Below are 16,817 nucleotides of genomic sequence, written 5' to 3'. Positions count from 1 at the left end.
TTCAAAATATGTGGAAACCAATGAGTTATAGAGAAACACTAGATCAACATTTGCATTCACCTTTGTGAGAAGAATTACCAAATATGTTATTTAGAGATGTAGGCATCACACACAGTATGTTGAGATCTCATATGTACATGAGAGGAATGGCTGAGAGAATGGTGCTGGCACAGCTTGGAGCAGAGGTGGTTTTGGGGGGTACATTACAGCAACCCCCAGTACCTACAAGGAGGTTGTCAGTAAGACGGAGCTAGGCTCGTCAGAGTGGTGCACAAGAGACAATGGATTTAAATTAAAACAAGGGAGATCAAGGCTAGATATGAGGAGAAATTTCTTCATTGGGTGGGCAGTCAAGCAATGGAGTAGGTTGCCCTGAAAGGCTGTGCATCCTCAGTCCTCGGAAGTTTTCAAGACCCAACTGGATCAACTCCTGTGCAACCTGGTCTAACCCCATAGCTGACCCTGCTTGAGCAGGAGGTTGGACTAGAGACCTCCGAGGTTGCTTCCGACCCAATTATCCTGTGACTACAATACTACATCTGTCAAATACAATAGTTGCTCCATTAACATCTGGCAACTATACTAGCGTGTAGTTTAAGTCCTAAAACTGCAAATTCCTACTCCTGCGAGTGGATTTAATGATACCAATAGTCCCAGTGAGGTTGATAGGATTGCTGGCAAGAATAAGGCATTAAAGGATCATGTCACTAGTCTGGAAACCACTTTTCTTTTGTTTTTTGTTCAGTGACTGGACATGTCTTCCCTGAAAAACCTCACACGTCAAGGAAATTATTTGGAAGGCAAAAATATTATTCCTTTGGTATTTGTGGTTTTGCATGCTAACTTCCTGTCTTTACAAACAGGTTATTCCCCCTAATTGCCATGTGAAAAGCCATGATTAACACAGGGAAAATTAATTTACTTTATAATGGAAAGTGCTGTCAAATAAAATGTGCCATAATAGAGAAAAAAATATTTACTTCTCAGTTTTAGTAACTTTAGATATCAATAGGATGTAAATCAAACTAAGAAAGTGGTCTTTGTTGTAGTTGTTGCTATTATTGTTGTTTCTTTAAACCACGTGATGTCCCTCTGACAGAACTGTTTAAATTTTTCTATGAAATTTCACCCTTTGCCCTTGCCACAGATTTGCAACCAATGTGATGCCCTGTTTCTACAGGGGTTTATTTTCATGTATCAGTATCCCCTCTGTTTTTACAGGTGGGCAAAAAAAAAGGCATTTTCTTGACAGGGTTATTTTTGACCTAGAATAACAAAAGCATCTGGTAAAAAGAAAAGTGGAAATTCAGCACTTACAAGTTAATTTAATTTGTAGAAATGTAATTGAGCAACCAAGACAGATTTCTATCTGTTATGAATTTTCAAGTGAGCTTTCAGTAGAGGGCTTAGGCAGCTTTGCATTGCTACCAAGAAGGCTGAGCTTTTCTCTTTTTGGCACTACTCAAGTAATGGAAAATTGGTAATTTAAAGTTATTTCCTGTGTGCAAGAATTGCATCCCATTAAGTCGCTTATCGGGCTTTTTCATGTAGAATGAGAGTTGTGTTTTATGGAGAAGCATTTCTAATTCCAGAGCAGGTCAGACTGTAATTGCAAGTTTAGTAGAGAGCTTTTCAGTGAAAAAGGAGTGGTTACTGGGTAAAATACACATGATAAAGAGTAGCTAGGAGCTGAGTCTTGGGGACGAGCATATTTCTCTCAGGAATTCTTGTGTATCATTTCTTGGCCACTCCTCTCTGCAAATCATAGGCTTGCAGATAATACGAGCAGAATAATGCGTGCTGATTTTCTCTTTGAGAAATACTGAACCCACAAACTTGAAGAAGGCTAATGTGCATCCAGAATACTTACTTAAAATTGAAACAAATCTTTGAATAATGATAATTTCAGCTTCCTCTGTTTGGGATTATATCCTAAAAAAAAAAAAAAGTATCTAATTAAAACCCAAATTCTGTATCTGATCTGGTTTTGGTGCATTCAGTTGCATCTTCTTGGCTTTAACATGATCCAAATTCCAATATTATATCTGATGCTCTTTCTGCTTCATTTTCTTAGTACACCTGGAGTCCTCTGTATTTATTTGAACAGTAAGCCAGTATTCCTCATGCCTAATGAATGTTGGCAGACTGGATATGATTAGTTTCCTCCGTGTGTTTTATCAGAGGATGGTGTACTGCAGGTGCTTACCTACTTGATATGAAAGTGTACTGTGCTGAACAATAGTTGTTTTACTCTCAATATAAAGCGATAAGACCGAAGTGTTGAAGGGCTTGGTATTTGTAACATGCATTAAAAAAAAATGTGGTTCTGGACTTTTACTGTAATTATCTTACACCAAGTACCCTTTTTTGATTACTTTTTTGTCAGTATCAGTGTGTATTTTCAAAATGCATGATTTTTACATTTTTGTTTTCAGTCTCTTCTTTCAATTGGTGATATGTGGTTGGAATGGTTTCTAACATGTCTGTCTTTTTAAAGCAAAGTAAGCCTGCCAGGATCTGTGCCATTTCAAAGTTTATGCAAATTTTCAACTATGGCTGAAAGATAATCTAATATTAGATAATTTATCACTGAGAATTTCTGTTGAAAAACTTAATATATTGACATGAATCTCTGGTTTTGAATATTTGAGTGAAATTGAGGTGGGGGAGAAAAGGGTTAAGAATCTTTTGAAATTAATTTTAATTGTGGTTTAGTTTGCATTTGCAGTTTAATTGTGAGCATTATGACCTTGATACAGCGATCTTATACTAAAGAGATTGGTGTGTGGGCTAAATGCCTCAGCATATTATTAATTTTTTAATAAACTTCCCTTTGTAATAGGGATTAGCCTCAGAAAAATATTTTTCACCTGTAGATGTTTGGATGCTTTAGAAGGGGTGTAAATGTCACTGTTCCGTTTCAGCAGTGTTACAGATTGATATTTACTGGAGATTTCAAGTTAATTTTGCCACGGAAAGCTCTTGATGCAGAGAAATAATGATGATATGAAAAAACATTTTACTCAAGGTTAGACAACAGTTCATTGGAAAGGCTAGGAGTAGAACCCAGGTTGTCTGATCATTATTGCAGTCTGTTATCCATTTTCCTCTACAGCCTACTTTCACCATTTGATAGAGACTTGTGCTTAAAATTCAAATAAAAAATATGTGGTTCAACATTCTAAACCTATTTTTCATATATCAGAATATATATGTGCTTTCTAGGGTCCTTACCAAGGGTCCTTTTTATTATTTTTTTTTTAATTTTGCTTTATTCTTTGCTTTGTTTCATGTCTATTCAATTTTATTTATTCCATGTTTTCTTTTTGTTTTGTTTTTGTTTTTAGTTGTGTCTGGTAAGTTGAAATTTTATTGGCCATCTTCTAGTCATCGTATCACTGTGACGGGAACTTCTCCTCCCCTCCCCATCCATCCCCTTCCATCTCCTTCAACCAGTCAGCTCCCATCCTTTACTTGTTATTGACAAGACACATCGCACAGAATAAATTCTGCATGAAGTATGGGTAACTTAATGGCAAAGAGAAAGGTAATGGGTTGCTAACTTTCTGTCTGTTTTTACATGATGTATGGAGTCAAATCCTAATGTCTTCTTTCTTCAGTGACTGAATTAGTTGAACTTCAGTGTTCTATAAAAAAACATTTTTGTTTTAAAGGTCTCAAAGATAGAAGTTATTTCCTTAAGTGGATTATTATTTCAGTGTCTTTTACAGTATAGATATCCCATACCACACATATGTGACCCAAGGGGTGAAAACAACCTGAAGTTCAAAAAAAAGAAAAGTGAAAATGCTTCCAGTACAGTGAATATTGAATGGAATATAATAACAAAGTTTCATTTAACTGTGTTTTAATTCTTCTGACGTTGAAGCTAATAGGATTTTTATTATTTACCTTAATGACAATAGATTTAGAATAATACATATATGCAAAATACGCATATATATTTAGAATAATATCTAGAGAAACATATACCTATTTACAGTTTATAAATTCTACCACAGTTACCTGAAAGACTGAATTTCCCTCATTTTTTGTGTTCAGTAGTCCCTGAATGGTCATCTTCAGGTACGAGAATCACAAGCATTCAGCTATTTCTCCAGTCGTCCAGACCATTTTCATCTCTTCATAGCTGTACCCATTCTCAAGTTCAACAAAAACTGAAACCCTAGGAATCCTATGCACTAGCACAGGATTTAGAAACCCTCCGTTCCATTTTGTGTGGCACTGTGTCACAGACTAGTACAGAACCAGCCAAGCCCTAAATTTAACTATATGCTAAATTTATTCTTGTTATTTACAATCCAACAGCATGACAAAGGTGCTTTACCCTCATCTCCATTTTCCCCATCATACCTTACAACCCTGTGACAAACCCCCAACAGTTTCACCTTCTGTTCTAAATTAAACATGCTGTCATGTCAAAGTCTTCCCACGTCTTTTTCCAAGGTATTGATTGAACATTTCAAAGCTAAATGTTTTGAAGTCTGCTAATTACTGTAGGTCAATCTCACCTTCACTTTGGGTAGTTTCTTATCTAAAGGAATTCTAGGAAAGGTGGCATTTGCATCCAAACGTAAATAATAATATGTTGGGCTTTAAAAATTCCTCCCAAAGCAGAAGCATCATAGGAAGAGTATATTCTAATATGAACTGATAGGGAGCAGAGACACAAGGCATGAGGAACAGATAACTGAAAATATTGGCCCACAGGAACACTGGAAGCAATTTTTTTAGAAAGGACTTTGAATGTTCCTGAATTCATTCTGGGTAAATCCACAATTACTTGATGTTTATAAGACACATTGAGTGATATCTTTAAATTACATGATTCACACTCTTTTTAAAGCAAAATCTTGTAAATACGGAAATGTTTGAAAGGGGAAAAAAAAAAACAACACACCAAAAACATTTGAGTTATTAAAGTCAGATTCAAAACATCCCCTTTATTCTCAACCCAAAGAAGAGGGAGAATATAATTAGTTTTGGACAGATGATCAGAAGGAATTGGAAATGAATAAGTAAATGGACTTTCATTTAATGCACATTTTTCAAGAAGTGAGAGTTAACAGCCTATAAAACAAGCTAGTTTTTTATTCTGTGCTTGCCCCGTCAAGATGCCTAATGCTGTCATCTATGCTGATTTTTTTTAATGTGACTGACATGATTTTTTGACATTCTATTTACTACTGGATGAAGGGGCTGTTGAAGTCTGTATAAATCAAACAGTTTGGACAATGCTGGCAGTATTTATAATGTTAGGCTGAGCAGATGTTTCAAATTTGCCTTCATTTGCATATATATTTTGTTTGAACATGCCCTTGCCTATGTAAATGAGGAAGACATTTAGCTCTGCTGTTCCTTTAAATTCATTCCTCTTCAATAATTGGACTGAAGATTTTAAATGGTTATAATTTGTTCAATAGTATTTCTGGAGCTTTTGACTTCAAATTTTTGTGAGACCCCAACTACATCAAAAGTCTCTTACATAAGCAATTAAGGGCTTTTTCTCTCCTCAGCTTTCCTAAATAAAAGATGATGACTTTTGTGCATGTAAGCCTGAATTCATAGTTAACAGTGTTTATTACAGCCCTTGACAAAGTGTGGCCTGTGGGCCAGTAGTCCTTTAAAGGTTTTTCCATTCTGACTTGGAGCTGTACTCCTCCTTTAAAAACCAAATTGTAACAAATTTGTTCATATTGGTGACCGTTGCTCTGCAAGTTGTCTCATTAAGTCAGTGTGACTTACTTCTTTGTATAAGTGGTCAGCGATAAAAGCACATGATCCACAGTTACAATTGGGAGGTCCAGCAACAGTAAAGATGATCTGAGTGATGCTGAAGCTGTGGCTGTTAAGAGACTAATGTGTCTTTGTGCTGCCTCTCCTTATTAAAGAAACTTAACTATTCTGTTTTGCACCATTAAAAGTCAGTAGGTAAACTGGCTTACTTCGGTGTTCTGTTAATAGTGTGATTTATTTTTTCGGTATTTTCCTTTCAGAGCCTCCACAGTTTGTTGTAAAGCCTCGAGATCAGGTAGCTGCACTGGGGAGAACTGTGACTTTCCAGTGTGAAGCTATTGGAAACCCTCAACCAGCGATCTTCTGGCGGAGAGAGGGAAGTCAGGTAAAACAGCCTTTCTGTCCCTTCTTCCTGGCAGTTTCTTGAAGAGATGATGTCACATGAGAGAAAAATATTTTAATTATTGTTTTAAAGATGTGGAAAATTAGTCTAGAACTTGGAGATGCTGGATATTTCTTCTCTACTTCTAAGTCACATGCATGCTAGGAGATGCCAGCCTAACTAGAAAGGGTATCTTTGTTTTGCTCAATCTCCCATTTTATCCATGAATGTAAAAATAAATCTATGAAACAACTAGAAACATTCCATGTTTCACTACTATGAAAATCTTTTTCGCCTAACAGGGAGAACTTTTAAGAGATAACTAATGCTGAAGTTTGTTTGAACTTCCAAACATTCCCACCTTTTCAGAAAGTTTGGCTCTGGGTTTATGGTGCAGCCATTAGTTTGCCTTATATTTGTGTGTATATTGTGTCTGGCAAACAAAACGATTTGCTGTATTGATCTGCATCACTGCATGGGTAGGGCTCTAGTTTGCGGCTAAGGAGATCTACTTTCCCACTCACTCAGTTGGCTGACAGGTCATACCTGAATAGGTCACTTTTTCTCCCAGCTTCCTTATTTGAATGGAAGGGGAAAATATTTTCAGTTTCTTTGTAAAGGATCTTGAAAGCCAGTGAGTGAAACACAATATAGCACAGCAAGAGAATCACAGTTTTCTTTCAGAGTCATCTTTTGAAGGAGGGATGTGACACAAAGTATTCTTTATTGGAAGGAAAGAAGGAATATGGGATTCTGGTTTTCCTGTGAATGAAGGAATGAATGGTGCAACAGCATATGACAGGGTTCTTTGTGTTACAAAACAATAGGCCAGAGAAATTGAGAATGCTTAGAGATTGGCTTCATTACTCCATTTGCAACATTTCTGTCTAAATACCTAGCTACAACTAGACTGCTAACCAAACGTAGATGATAATCTCAAATGGTGTAAGTATACCAGTATATTATGTTTGTATTTTTGTATGACTTGTATTTTTATTTTTAATTTTTGCCAACTGTTGTCTAGTGCATAACTCTTGACTCTGCTGAGTGGTGAACACTTGTGATGATTGAGGTAACTGGAGGAGGAGGTCAATGAGTAGGGTTTGCTAATACTGAAGTAGAGGATGTTGTTACATGTACACATCTGCACCTATTTTATCACAAAATATTCTATGAAAACTATTCCCATTATGGTATAGACATGCTTAAGATACGAAGAGCAGAATATTCTATGTATAATGTAAAAAGATGAATTTGTTTAGATGTACTGAAGTTAAGATTATTGATGTTTGAATGTATTTAACGCTTTTTTCCCCACTTTCTTTCCTATACATCTTGTAGAATCTGCTTTTCTCATACCAGCCCCCTCAGTCATCCAGCCGATTTTCAGTTTCCCAGACAGGAGACCTCACTATCACCAATGTCCAGAGATCTGATGTTGGATACTATATCTGCCAGACTTTAAATGTTGCAGGAAGTATCATAACAAAAGCCTATTTGGAAGTTACTGATGGTAATGATCCCTTTATTTTAAAATTTCCAAGTTTTTACTTTTATTTGAAGAAAGCAGTGGGATGCTATGACACTACTTTGAAATCAGCTTTGTATAAATGCAGATTGCACATGTCTTTGAACATAAAAATCCTGTTTTGGCCATTTCTGTCAGGAGTTTAAAATTTTGGATATTGTGTAATGCTGTATTTCTATTTTGTGTTTAGTAAGTATAGTGCAGTTTATGGATTTTTGTCAGATCTGTTAATTTATCTGGCTCTTTTTTTAGGTCCCCCCACTAGCATCTGCATTTACCAGCTTTTTTCCCTGTTTTTTTTTTTAATATCACAGTATAGCAAGGAAAGAAGCTGAACCTGTATGGAAGTCAGTAAAATAACATACAAATGAATATAATTATACATACCTTTTTAGGAGCAGTTGAGAAAAAAAAAAAAAAAGATAAAAAGCTACAGGGAGCATGACTGCAAGTAGTAATATATGCTGATGTGAGGCCAATTTCCAATTATCATAAATACTTCATCTTTTTAATACTAAAGATACACAAGAAAAATAATAATCTTAGCAATTGTAGGAAAAGAAGATAAGTGCACTCTGTGGAGAGACTTTGAGGGGAGGGAAGCTGTTGTCCAAGAACAGTTTCTGTAAACTAGGCCTTTGCCCTATAGAAAACATAGAAATAATGCAGAACTAGAAACGTGCAGTGAACCTGGAGAATGAAATTGTTTATTTACACCCACCATATTGAGATTGCTTGGAGGAATAGGACTGCATCCTTTCTGGTTTCTCAGAAGTGGTAAGCCACATTTCTTAATCTGCTTTGATTCATTTTTCACTGGGGAGAAGGCCATGGCAAGGTGAGAAATAAAACTAAAAAAGAAAATTAAGAAAATCAAGAGTTTTTCTGTCAATGACCTATGCTATCTGAACTTGGAAAAAATCAAATTAATTTAAATATATTTCCTTTACTATGACTATATGCTCTGCATTGATCTAACGGTACTTGTTTTGTACAAAGGAACAACTTATAGTAGGAAGGCCCTGGTATTTCTGAAGGTAACAGAAGTTGCCATCAACTTCAGTGGTGCTTAAATTAGGCATGGATTTCAGTGGAATTAGATTTCTGCTGTAGAGCACAGATCGGTCAGCCTCTTACCATTGACAACTGCAAAGCTCTTTACAAACTTGTCAAATACAAATTGTAAGTGAGCTTATTTTGACTGTCTCTGCAAAGAAAGGTGCTAATGGCCTCGCAGCGCATTGCAGTTCATTGCAACAGGTTGGGACAAGAAATAAAGGATAAATTATGCAGTTGAAAACACGGGGTGTCATTTGAACATGCAAATGAAATTACAGGAGTTGGAATTTCACCAAAAAAAGCAGTACTAACACCCTGTCTGTTGTTATGAAAAGTAATTTAGAAATATCTGATGTTCACAAATTATCAGAACTTCAGCTTTATATTTCAGCTACCAAACCAGTTTTTAAATTACGTGAGCCCCCATAGCACTACTGAACAGATTTATGTCATTTAAAGTTGTGGCTATTTTCAGATCATGTCATGTTGGATGGTACAGGTAGAGGAAGTCACTGAAACACAATAACATAGCTTTTACCTCTATTTTTGATTATCTGTTGGATAATGGGAAAAAAACCTCATGTAGACAATCATTCTTTTTTCTACGAAAGCTGAGACTTCTTTATACCTTCTGTGCACAATTATTATGTAACCAATAACTTAATTTTTGTTGCGTGAAAGATGCATTACAGTTGATGCAAACACACTGTGGGATTCTCTTTGTGACTTTGAAGTTATATTAACAGATTAAGTCACCATAGAACTAAAAGTCAGAAACTAGTGGAAAAATACTTCTTGAAAATTTTTAATATAGTGCTATTCATTAGCTTTGTGTTTACGTTACCCTACTGCTAGGCATCTCCCAGTTAGGAAACAGCACCAAGATGAGTTGATGGTACACAATAACATTTTTTTAAGAAGTACATGTTTGCCAGGTTATTCCCTGCTTGTCTACCTCCTTTTTCTCTGTCTTTGAGTGCTGAAAGTATGAATTCTGTTGTAGAGGCCTGCTACATGGTAGAAACGAACAAGGTGAAATCTGTGCCTTGACAAAGAATTTGGGAAGTCCTTTCTCATTGCGTTATCACTTCTTTATAAAGACATTGGAATTAGAGAATGCCTAGCAGATAGCACTATGTAGTATGTAATGCTTCTTTACCTCTGAAAATACTGTGTTGTGTATTATTTTAAAATTCTGTAGTTCTGCATCATTATAATGTACCCTGCCCTGAATAATGCATGCTTCCAACTTTAATTACTTGTTTAATTACCTTTAGTTGGTTTCAAAGCCTCAAGCAACTGCTGTTGCTTAGATGATTAGAAAATTGCTTCCAGTTGCAGAAATCTCTTTCCTGTTGTTTCTTCTGGCAGTGATTGCAGACCGACCTCCCCCTGTCATTCGACAGGGTCCTGTGAATCAGACTGTAGCTGTAGATGGTACTTTAGTACTGAACTGTGTGGCCACAGGCACTTTAATGCCCACTATTCTCTGGAAAAAGGATGGGATCCTTGTTTCTACCCAGGACTCTCGCATCAAGCAGTTGGAAACAGGAGCGTTACAGATCCGATATGCCAAGGTAGCTTGAACTAGCAAGCGGGTTTTCTTATTGTTTGTTTCACTTTGTTTCTTCACCTCCGGGCACATTTGATAAGTAAATACTACATTCAGAATTAATGAAATGTTAAATAAATGTATTAAAATATTTGATACTTCATGCTTTCAGATAGTTCATTCTTTATGCTTAATACCTTGGCTTATTCTGCCTAGGGCACATTATTTCAGATTTCATAAGAAAAAATGCTTTAAAGAGGTATTAATTAAGGGAATTATTTGGTACTTGAAACATGAAAGGGAAATCAAAACTTGTATTTCAGTAAGACGAGTCCTTAAATTATTTGGGCTTTAGCACTAATAGATTAAAATGAACTAATTATTTCAAATTTTTATAAAGAAAACCCGTGTTTAGCATACTGCAGTAATAGAGCCATGTACACAGCTTTTTCAAAACAGTTTTTAAATTTTAAACTTATTCACTCAACAGTGTAAACATAGCTTAAAATGGTTAACCACCTGTCAAATACCTGACTTCCTTAGGAAATTATAGCAAGTACCTCGTCAGTATTGCTGGTCGTGCCTCACACACTGTAAAATGTTTTAAAATGTTGTTTATTTTTAGCATACTGGCTGTTCTGTGCTATCTTTTCGATGGTTTGAAATGTAGTAATTTTTTTCAAATTAGGCTGAATACATCACTTTACTATGTTTCCTGGAGTTGCCCTGTTACCAGTTACAAGTTGCACTGGCTTAGAGTTTGAACCTCTGATTTTTGAGTGCTTCCGTTCAGCTCGTCTGCTGAGGCTGGGACATTAGGAGGATAGCATTTCTTTTGGGGGAAAAAAAGAAACTCTTTCGAAATGTGATTAAGTCACATATGGACAAATAATCCAACATTCAGAACTGGATGAGAATAGCATATGGAAATTTTTGGGTTTGCTGTAGAGTGAAATTTATACTAACACGGGACTCCCATATGTACAAGGCCCTGTGCAATATTTAAGCTTTGTTTTAAGGATGAGATGCTCTCCGGTGCAGTCCAGACGAATCCTGGGGCATTATTTAGGTAGAAGGCTGACAGTTGCTTGGGGTTTTGTTCCAAGTTCCTTCTCAATTTATTTGTTAGGACCTCTGTAGAGTAAGGAATAAATGCTACAAGAATTGGCCTTCAGTTTTGTCATTGTAGAATAGGTAACGTTAAATTAGAATGTGCAGCTTTTCCAGTTCTTTAATGAATGCTCAGAAATAAGTATCCATTTTCGTTTTGCAGCACAAGAAATCATAACTTCTAATGGAAGAAGTTTCTGGTTCGAAGTTTTTGCAGCCTAATAACGTTTATCCATATTCATGGGGGAACATAGAAAGCTGTAATTGCTTTTCTAGCCCACTGAGTGCCTGATTGTTTCAAATATTTATTCTTCTCTTTCCCACTCAGCTGGGCGACACTGGTCGGTACACCTGCATTGCTTCAACCCCAAGTGGCGAAGCTACATGGAGTGCATACATAGAGGTCCAAGGTAAATCAATTAGGGTTTCTCTGTGTGGAGAAAATGCATAAAGGAAAATCAGAAATTGAAATGAAGAAGTTATCTGACTCTGTCATAAATTGCCAGTGCAGATGTGAACAGCATTTCGCTTACAGCTGCTTCCTGTCTATACTCAGCATTTCTCTCTCCTTTGTTAGAGTTCGGAGTCCCGGTGCAGCCACCAAGACCCACTGACCCAAACTTGATTCCTAGCGCTCCATCAAAACCTGAGGTTACAGATGTCAGCAGAAATACAGTAACATTGTCATGGCAACCTAATTTGAATTCAGGTGCAACACCAACCTCTTACATTATTGAGGCCTTCAGGTATATGAGTCTCATGTGATCTTGCTGTACTTATGCTTATATATAATATGTTGTTAAAGAAGCACATGCTAACCTGCTGTTGTGTGTGTTTTATCCTTAGCCATGCATCTGGTAGCAGCTGGCAAACTGTAGCTGAAAATGTGAAAACAGAGAGTTTTGCAGTTAAAGGGCTAAAACCTAATGCAATTTATCTATTCCTTGTGAGGGCAGCTAATGCATATGGACTAAGTGACCCAAGCCAAATATCTGATCCAGTGAAAACTCAAGGTAAGCTTTTGATAGTGAACTTTTTAGGCATTCACAGTGGCTGTCACAAGTTGACTCAGCAATACCGGATGGAGGAATTCTGGTAGCTTTAGACTGACTATGTTGATTATAATATGTACTAGATAGAGAAATGCAAGTTTAAACACTGTATTTTCCTATAACATAGACTCTGAAAAGCTGCTTAGGCAGCATATTGCATTGCCGAAGGGAACCCTAGTATCTCTTATTCAAAGATAGTTATATCTTGTAGAGTGCCTCTTGTTAGCAACAGAAGTAATCTCTGATTTTTTTAAGTTATCACACAAATCCTCAAGTTCCATGGAAATGTTGTCATTATGTCCAGTGAATCAAGAGGCTTACGGCTGAGACAGAGAGAGAAACAGCACATAATATAAGTTGATTTCTGCTGCATTAGGAAAGAGAGAAGTTCAGAATTTGAAGGAATCGAGCATCATGAGCCAGTAAAGAAGAGGTTTTTGCAAGATATTAAAAGTATTTCAATAGTAAAACTATAGGAAGTAAAATAGTACAGAAGAGAGACCATACTTACAGATAGCCAAGTGGAAGAAAAGGATGAGTAGTAGTGGATGAAGGAGTCATCCACTGACTCCAGCTATGGCTAAAGTCCAGCTATGGACTGAAACTGGCTATGTAAAATTTAAAATCGCTTTGTGTCCACTGTAGAAAATAAATGACACTTATGATGGTGTACAGGGAATAATGCATTGCGGTTTTGCAGCCTGTATTTTTCCAGTAGAAAGACTTAGATTCCTAAGAAGGGAAAAATTGGACATATTATTTTTCAAAGTAAAAATGATAGAGATCATCTTTCTTTTTCTGCTTTTGCTACTTATTAGAGAAATTGACTCATTGACTTATTAAGAGTGCCTGTGTTGTATTTCTGTTTCTTTGTTTATGTAAGTAAGTACATGTTTGTTTTTGAAAGGAATTTCCATAAAGGAAACAAAGCATCTTCCTTTGGTGACTTCTCATTTTTTCTGAAGTTGCTCTGAAAGCAAGTCTTTCTCATCTGCCCTGGGGAATGAACAATTTCACATTGCTGTCCTTTGTTATTATGCATTTCTCTTGATGGGTGACAATTTCAATGGATATATATAGACAGCAGAGTCACGGCCACATGGAAAATAGGGATTGCACAGTTTCTTAAGTCTGTTACCAAGGAGAGATTTAGTAACCTTTTAGTGATTTCTGTATTCCTGAGAATAGGGCAATACATGTTCTTATGCAGGCAGGCTGCAATGTTCTGCACGAGTCTGTTTTTCATGCGGTGTAGTTTCATTCCTGGAGATGAGATGAGGTATCGGGTCTGAATGTCCCAAGTGAACTGATCGCTGACCTCACTCTGATAAAGAGCGAACGAGGCAGAGCGTTCTGTTTGCTCAACAGAACTGAATGGTTTGTAATTGCATGGAAAAGCTTCGCTGTCCTCTGGGCATCTAGTAGAGCTGAAGACCTGAGAACCACTCAAAGCTTGAGTGAAAATAACAACCAATAGGTAAAATTTTCATCAATAGTAAGAAATGTAATCAAGTGTCAAGTTATTTAGAGCAGTTCCAGTCTTCTTCCAATACTGTTTCAGTTTTGTGTAAGTTGTGGTCTAGCTAAGTAAGTTCAAAAATTTCGCAGTTCACTTTTGTCTAGAGAGTGGTATAGTCTTGTCCTATCGGAACCTAACCTACCTTCATCTTTACACTTTACCAACATGCTTAGGTGTTCTCACTGACAGTCCCTGTCTCAGAAGCTTGGAGCCGAAACAAGAAAACACATGTATTGTTGTATAGCACAGATGTGCAACTGGCTGAGCCTATTAATAGTTTGATTCATATTGTTGATGACTCATTTTTTATGACTAGCAGAGACAGAACTAATTATTCCACTGACTTTCCTGTTACATTCTAAACAGGGTGATATTTAGGCAACTCTCCAAACAGAAGCTTCTATCTTTAATGCTTTCACACTTTTGGGGGAGGGAAATACTCTGATAAATGGACTGTTTGGCGGAACATACTACATGTGGATACAGCAGTGATTCAGTAGAGGGTTTTTTGGTTTTGTTGTTTTTTTGTTATCAGTGTTCCTTGCTGAGAATCCAGATTTGTCACCCACTGACTGCACGCTAACCTCAGTTTGCTTCTTAACTTTCAAGAAAACCCATCTTCTTGTAAATACATTGAGGAAGCTGTATGATAAAAGTTTGAAGCATCATAGGCTTTGTATTCCCAAATGGGAGCTATATTTCTGGAAAGAAACTTGTCCTCAAGCCTTGTCCTAATGCAGTCCTACAATGTTGGGATTTTTATTTAGACAAGCCTAAAAGCTGGTAAACTGAGAGTATGACCACCACAACAAAAGCATGCTTTATAGCTCTTGCACTTGCATTTCATAAGTGTCTTCTATATCAGCATCAACTGTGCTATCCAAACTTCAGCTTTCAGGGTACTCTACACATGTACAGTGACTTACTACAGTAGTTGTAGTGGTACATAAATATGTATGCAATTTCCATGTACTCTCTCTTTTGCATTTCTTTTAAGCAGACAGGTATGGCAATTTCCAAGGTCTTCACTGAATAGAACCCCTGAAGATTTCCTGATCTTGCTTTGTTACTAGAGTAGGTCAGGCAGGAAAGTAATAGGCTGGAGCAAAGTTTGTGTAGCGCATTACTCTGTATCTGGAATTAGATGAATAAAAAAAAAAAAAAAAAAAAAAAAAAAAAAAAAAAGAAAAAAAAAAAGAGAGAGAAAGAAAGAAATTGCTGTAAGTACTTTTCATGAATTTCCCAGTCTGTGATTTTTAGCCATAGTCAGCATGGTATTTGTTTAAAATTAAGTGATCAAAGAGAGATCTATGAAATCAATATGGAAACTATGTTACTCTGCTGTCTATAGTACCTGTATGTTTTAGACACCCTGTTAGTGATTGCCCTATAAGATTTTATATATGTCTGACAGTCATTCCATTTCAGTTAAATATGCTTTTCAAGGGCTCTGCACACAGAAAATATGTGTTTCCATTGTACCATTGCATATTTTGAGAAGAATTCGTCCCTTCATGCGTATGAACAATTCTTTTAGCTATAAGATAGACCAAATGTCAGAAGAGCCAGACAGCACTCAGCTGTGCTCTGCCTCCTCTTAACAGCAGTCACTTGCCATCAGAGAAGCTGCAGCCACATGACATCATTTTTCTTTTCTTTAGTTGTTACATTTATTTTGTAATTAAAAACAGTAAGTTTGCCCATGAATTTATATGAAGATACAACTTCTGCTCTTGCCGTTCTTTATAGGTTTCCTCATCTCTTGGAATTTGCAGTGGGTAATAGAATGTTTTTTCCTCCCAGCAGGAAAGAATGAAGAGATGCTGCTGTAGTCATTTGCCAAAGGCTGTGTTTTTTCTTTTTATGCAGTATTTCCCTCGTGTTTCTCTCTGTTGAAGAAAGTGCAGTGCATCAATTTGGTACTACCTAAGCATTGGTGATTTGCTCAGGAAGATACTTCATGTAGTTTTTTCTTACATAATTGGGAAGTACTTAGGGTAAACTTCATTGGTGATAGCATGGTATACTTTATGATATGTTCATTTGCATTTACATATACTTACCTTAACAATCTTATATACTTGTGATAATGGAATCTTAAATTATTACAGATGTTCCTCCAACAAGTCAAGGTGTGGATCACAAGCAGGTCCAGAGAGAACTAGGTGATGTGGTACTACATCTGCACAACCCTACTATCCTTTCCTCCTCCTCAATTGAAGTCCATTGGACTGTAAGTATGAAACTGTATCATGGAGGTGGTTATATGTACTGCTGAATTGTACTGTTTGACTGCAGTGGAGTCACACTTTAAGAAACTGCGTAGTTTGTATGCTTGCAAATGTTTTTCTCTGAAATGAGTGCTAGTTGGCTTTGCTTTCCTCTTTCATTAAATTTTGTCCCATTTTCACCATTTTATGTCTCCATAGAGAGTGCTGTTTACAATATGGTGAGATTTTCAGAGTCCTTCTCTGGAAGCTAAAGGACTGATCAAAGCTTTCTTAAATCATATCGTTTGAAGCTTTTGCACTGCTTTCAGTAGGAAGTGTGTCAGTCCACTAATGAGGTAACATGGGCACTTCCCTGTCTGTCAGTTACCAGTGGAGAGAAATGCTGCATTATTCTGTTTGAAAGTGTTACCTCTATCCTACGTACATACTGAGAAACACACCCAAACCCATATAGCCTCATCTGAACCTATCCTTTCCTACAGTGCTATGAGTACACATGGTACAGGGAGAAGAGACAAAAAGGGAGATGGTTTTCAGATGTTGTGTTGATGCTGCTCTGCTGGGAGGAAGCAGGAAGTTGGCCATGTGGAGGATATAGCAGAGGAAATGAGAGAGTGAGGAAACAAT

The 16,817-nt window shown here is 36.7% G+C and overlaps 1 protein-coding gene across 1 annotated transcript in view; it reads left to right on the top strand.

Annotated features, from left to right (window-relative positions):
• The window catches only part of ROBO1 (roundabout, axon guidance receptor, homolog 1 (Drosophila)), a 156,014-nt gene that overhangs the window by 86,779 nt on the left and 52,418 nt on the right, over positions 1-16,817 (top strand). The window contains exons 7-14 of the mRNA XM_009883873.1: positions 3,348-3,356; positions 6,018-6,142; positions 7,481-7,652; positions 10,098-10,303; positions 11,717-11,798; positions 11,966-12,134; positions 12,235-12,401; positions 16,071-16,192. Of these exons, the coding sequence (XP_009882175.1) occupies positions 3,348-3,356; positions 6,018-6,142; positions 7,481-7,652; positions 10,098-10,303; positions 11,717-11,798; positions 11,966-12,134; positions 12,235-12,401; positions 16,071-16,192 (1,052 nt within the window). The remainder of the gene's footprint in view (positions 1-3,347; positions 3,357-6,017; positions 6,143-7,480; positions 7,653-10,097; positions 10,304-11,716; positions 11,799-11,965; positions 12,135-12,234; positions 12,402-16,070; positions 16,193-16,817) is intronic.

This window comes from Charadrius vociferus, unplaced genomic scaffold (genome assembly GCF_000708025.1).
Source record: "Charadrius vociferus isolate BGI_N301 unplaced genomic scaffold, ASM70802v2 scaffold414, whole genome shotgun sequence".
Taxonomy (NCBI): domain Eukaryota; kingdom Metazoa; phylum Chordata; class Aves; order Charadriiformes; family Charadriidae; genus Charadrius; species Charadrius vociferus.
Note: the sequence above shows the minus strand (reverse complement) of the source record. Positions and strands in the feature narration are given on the sequence as shown.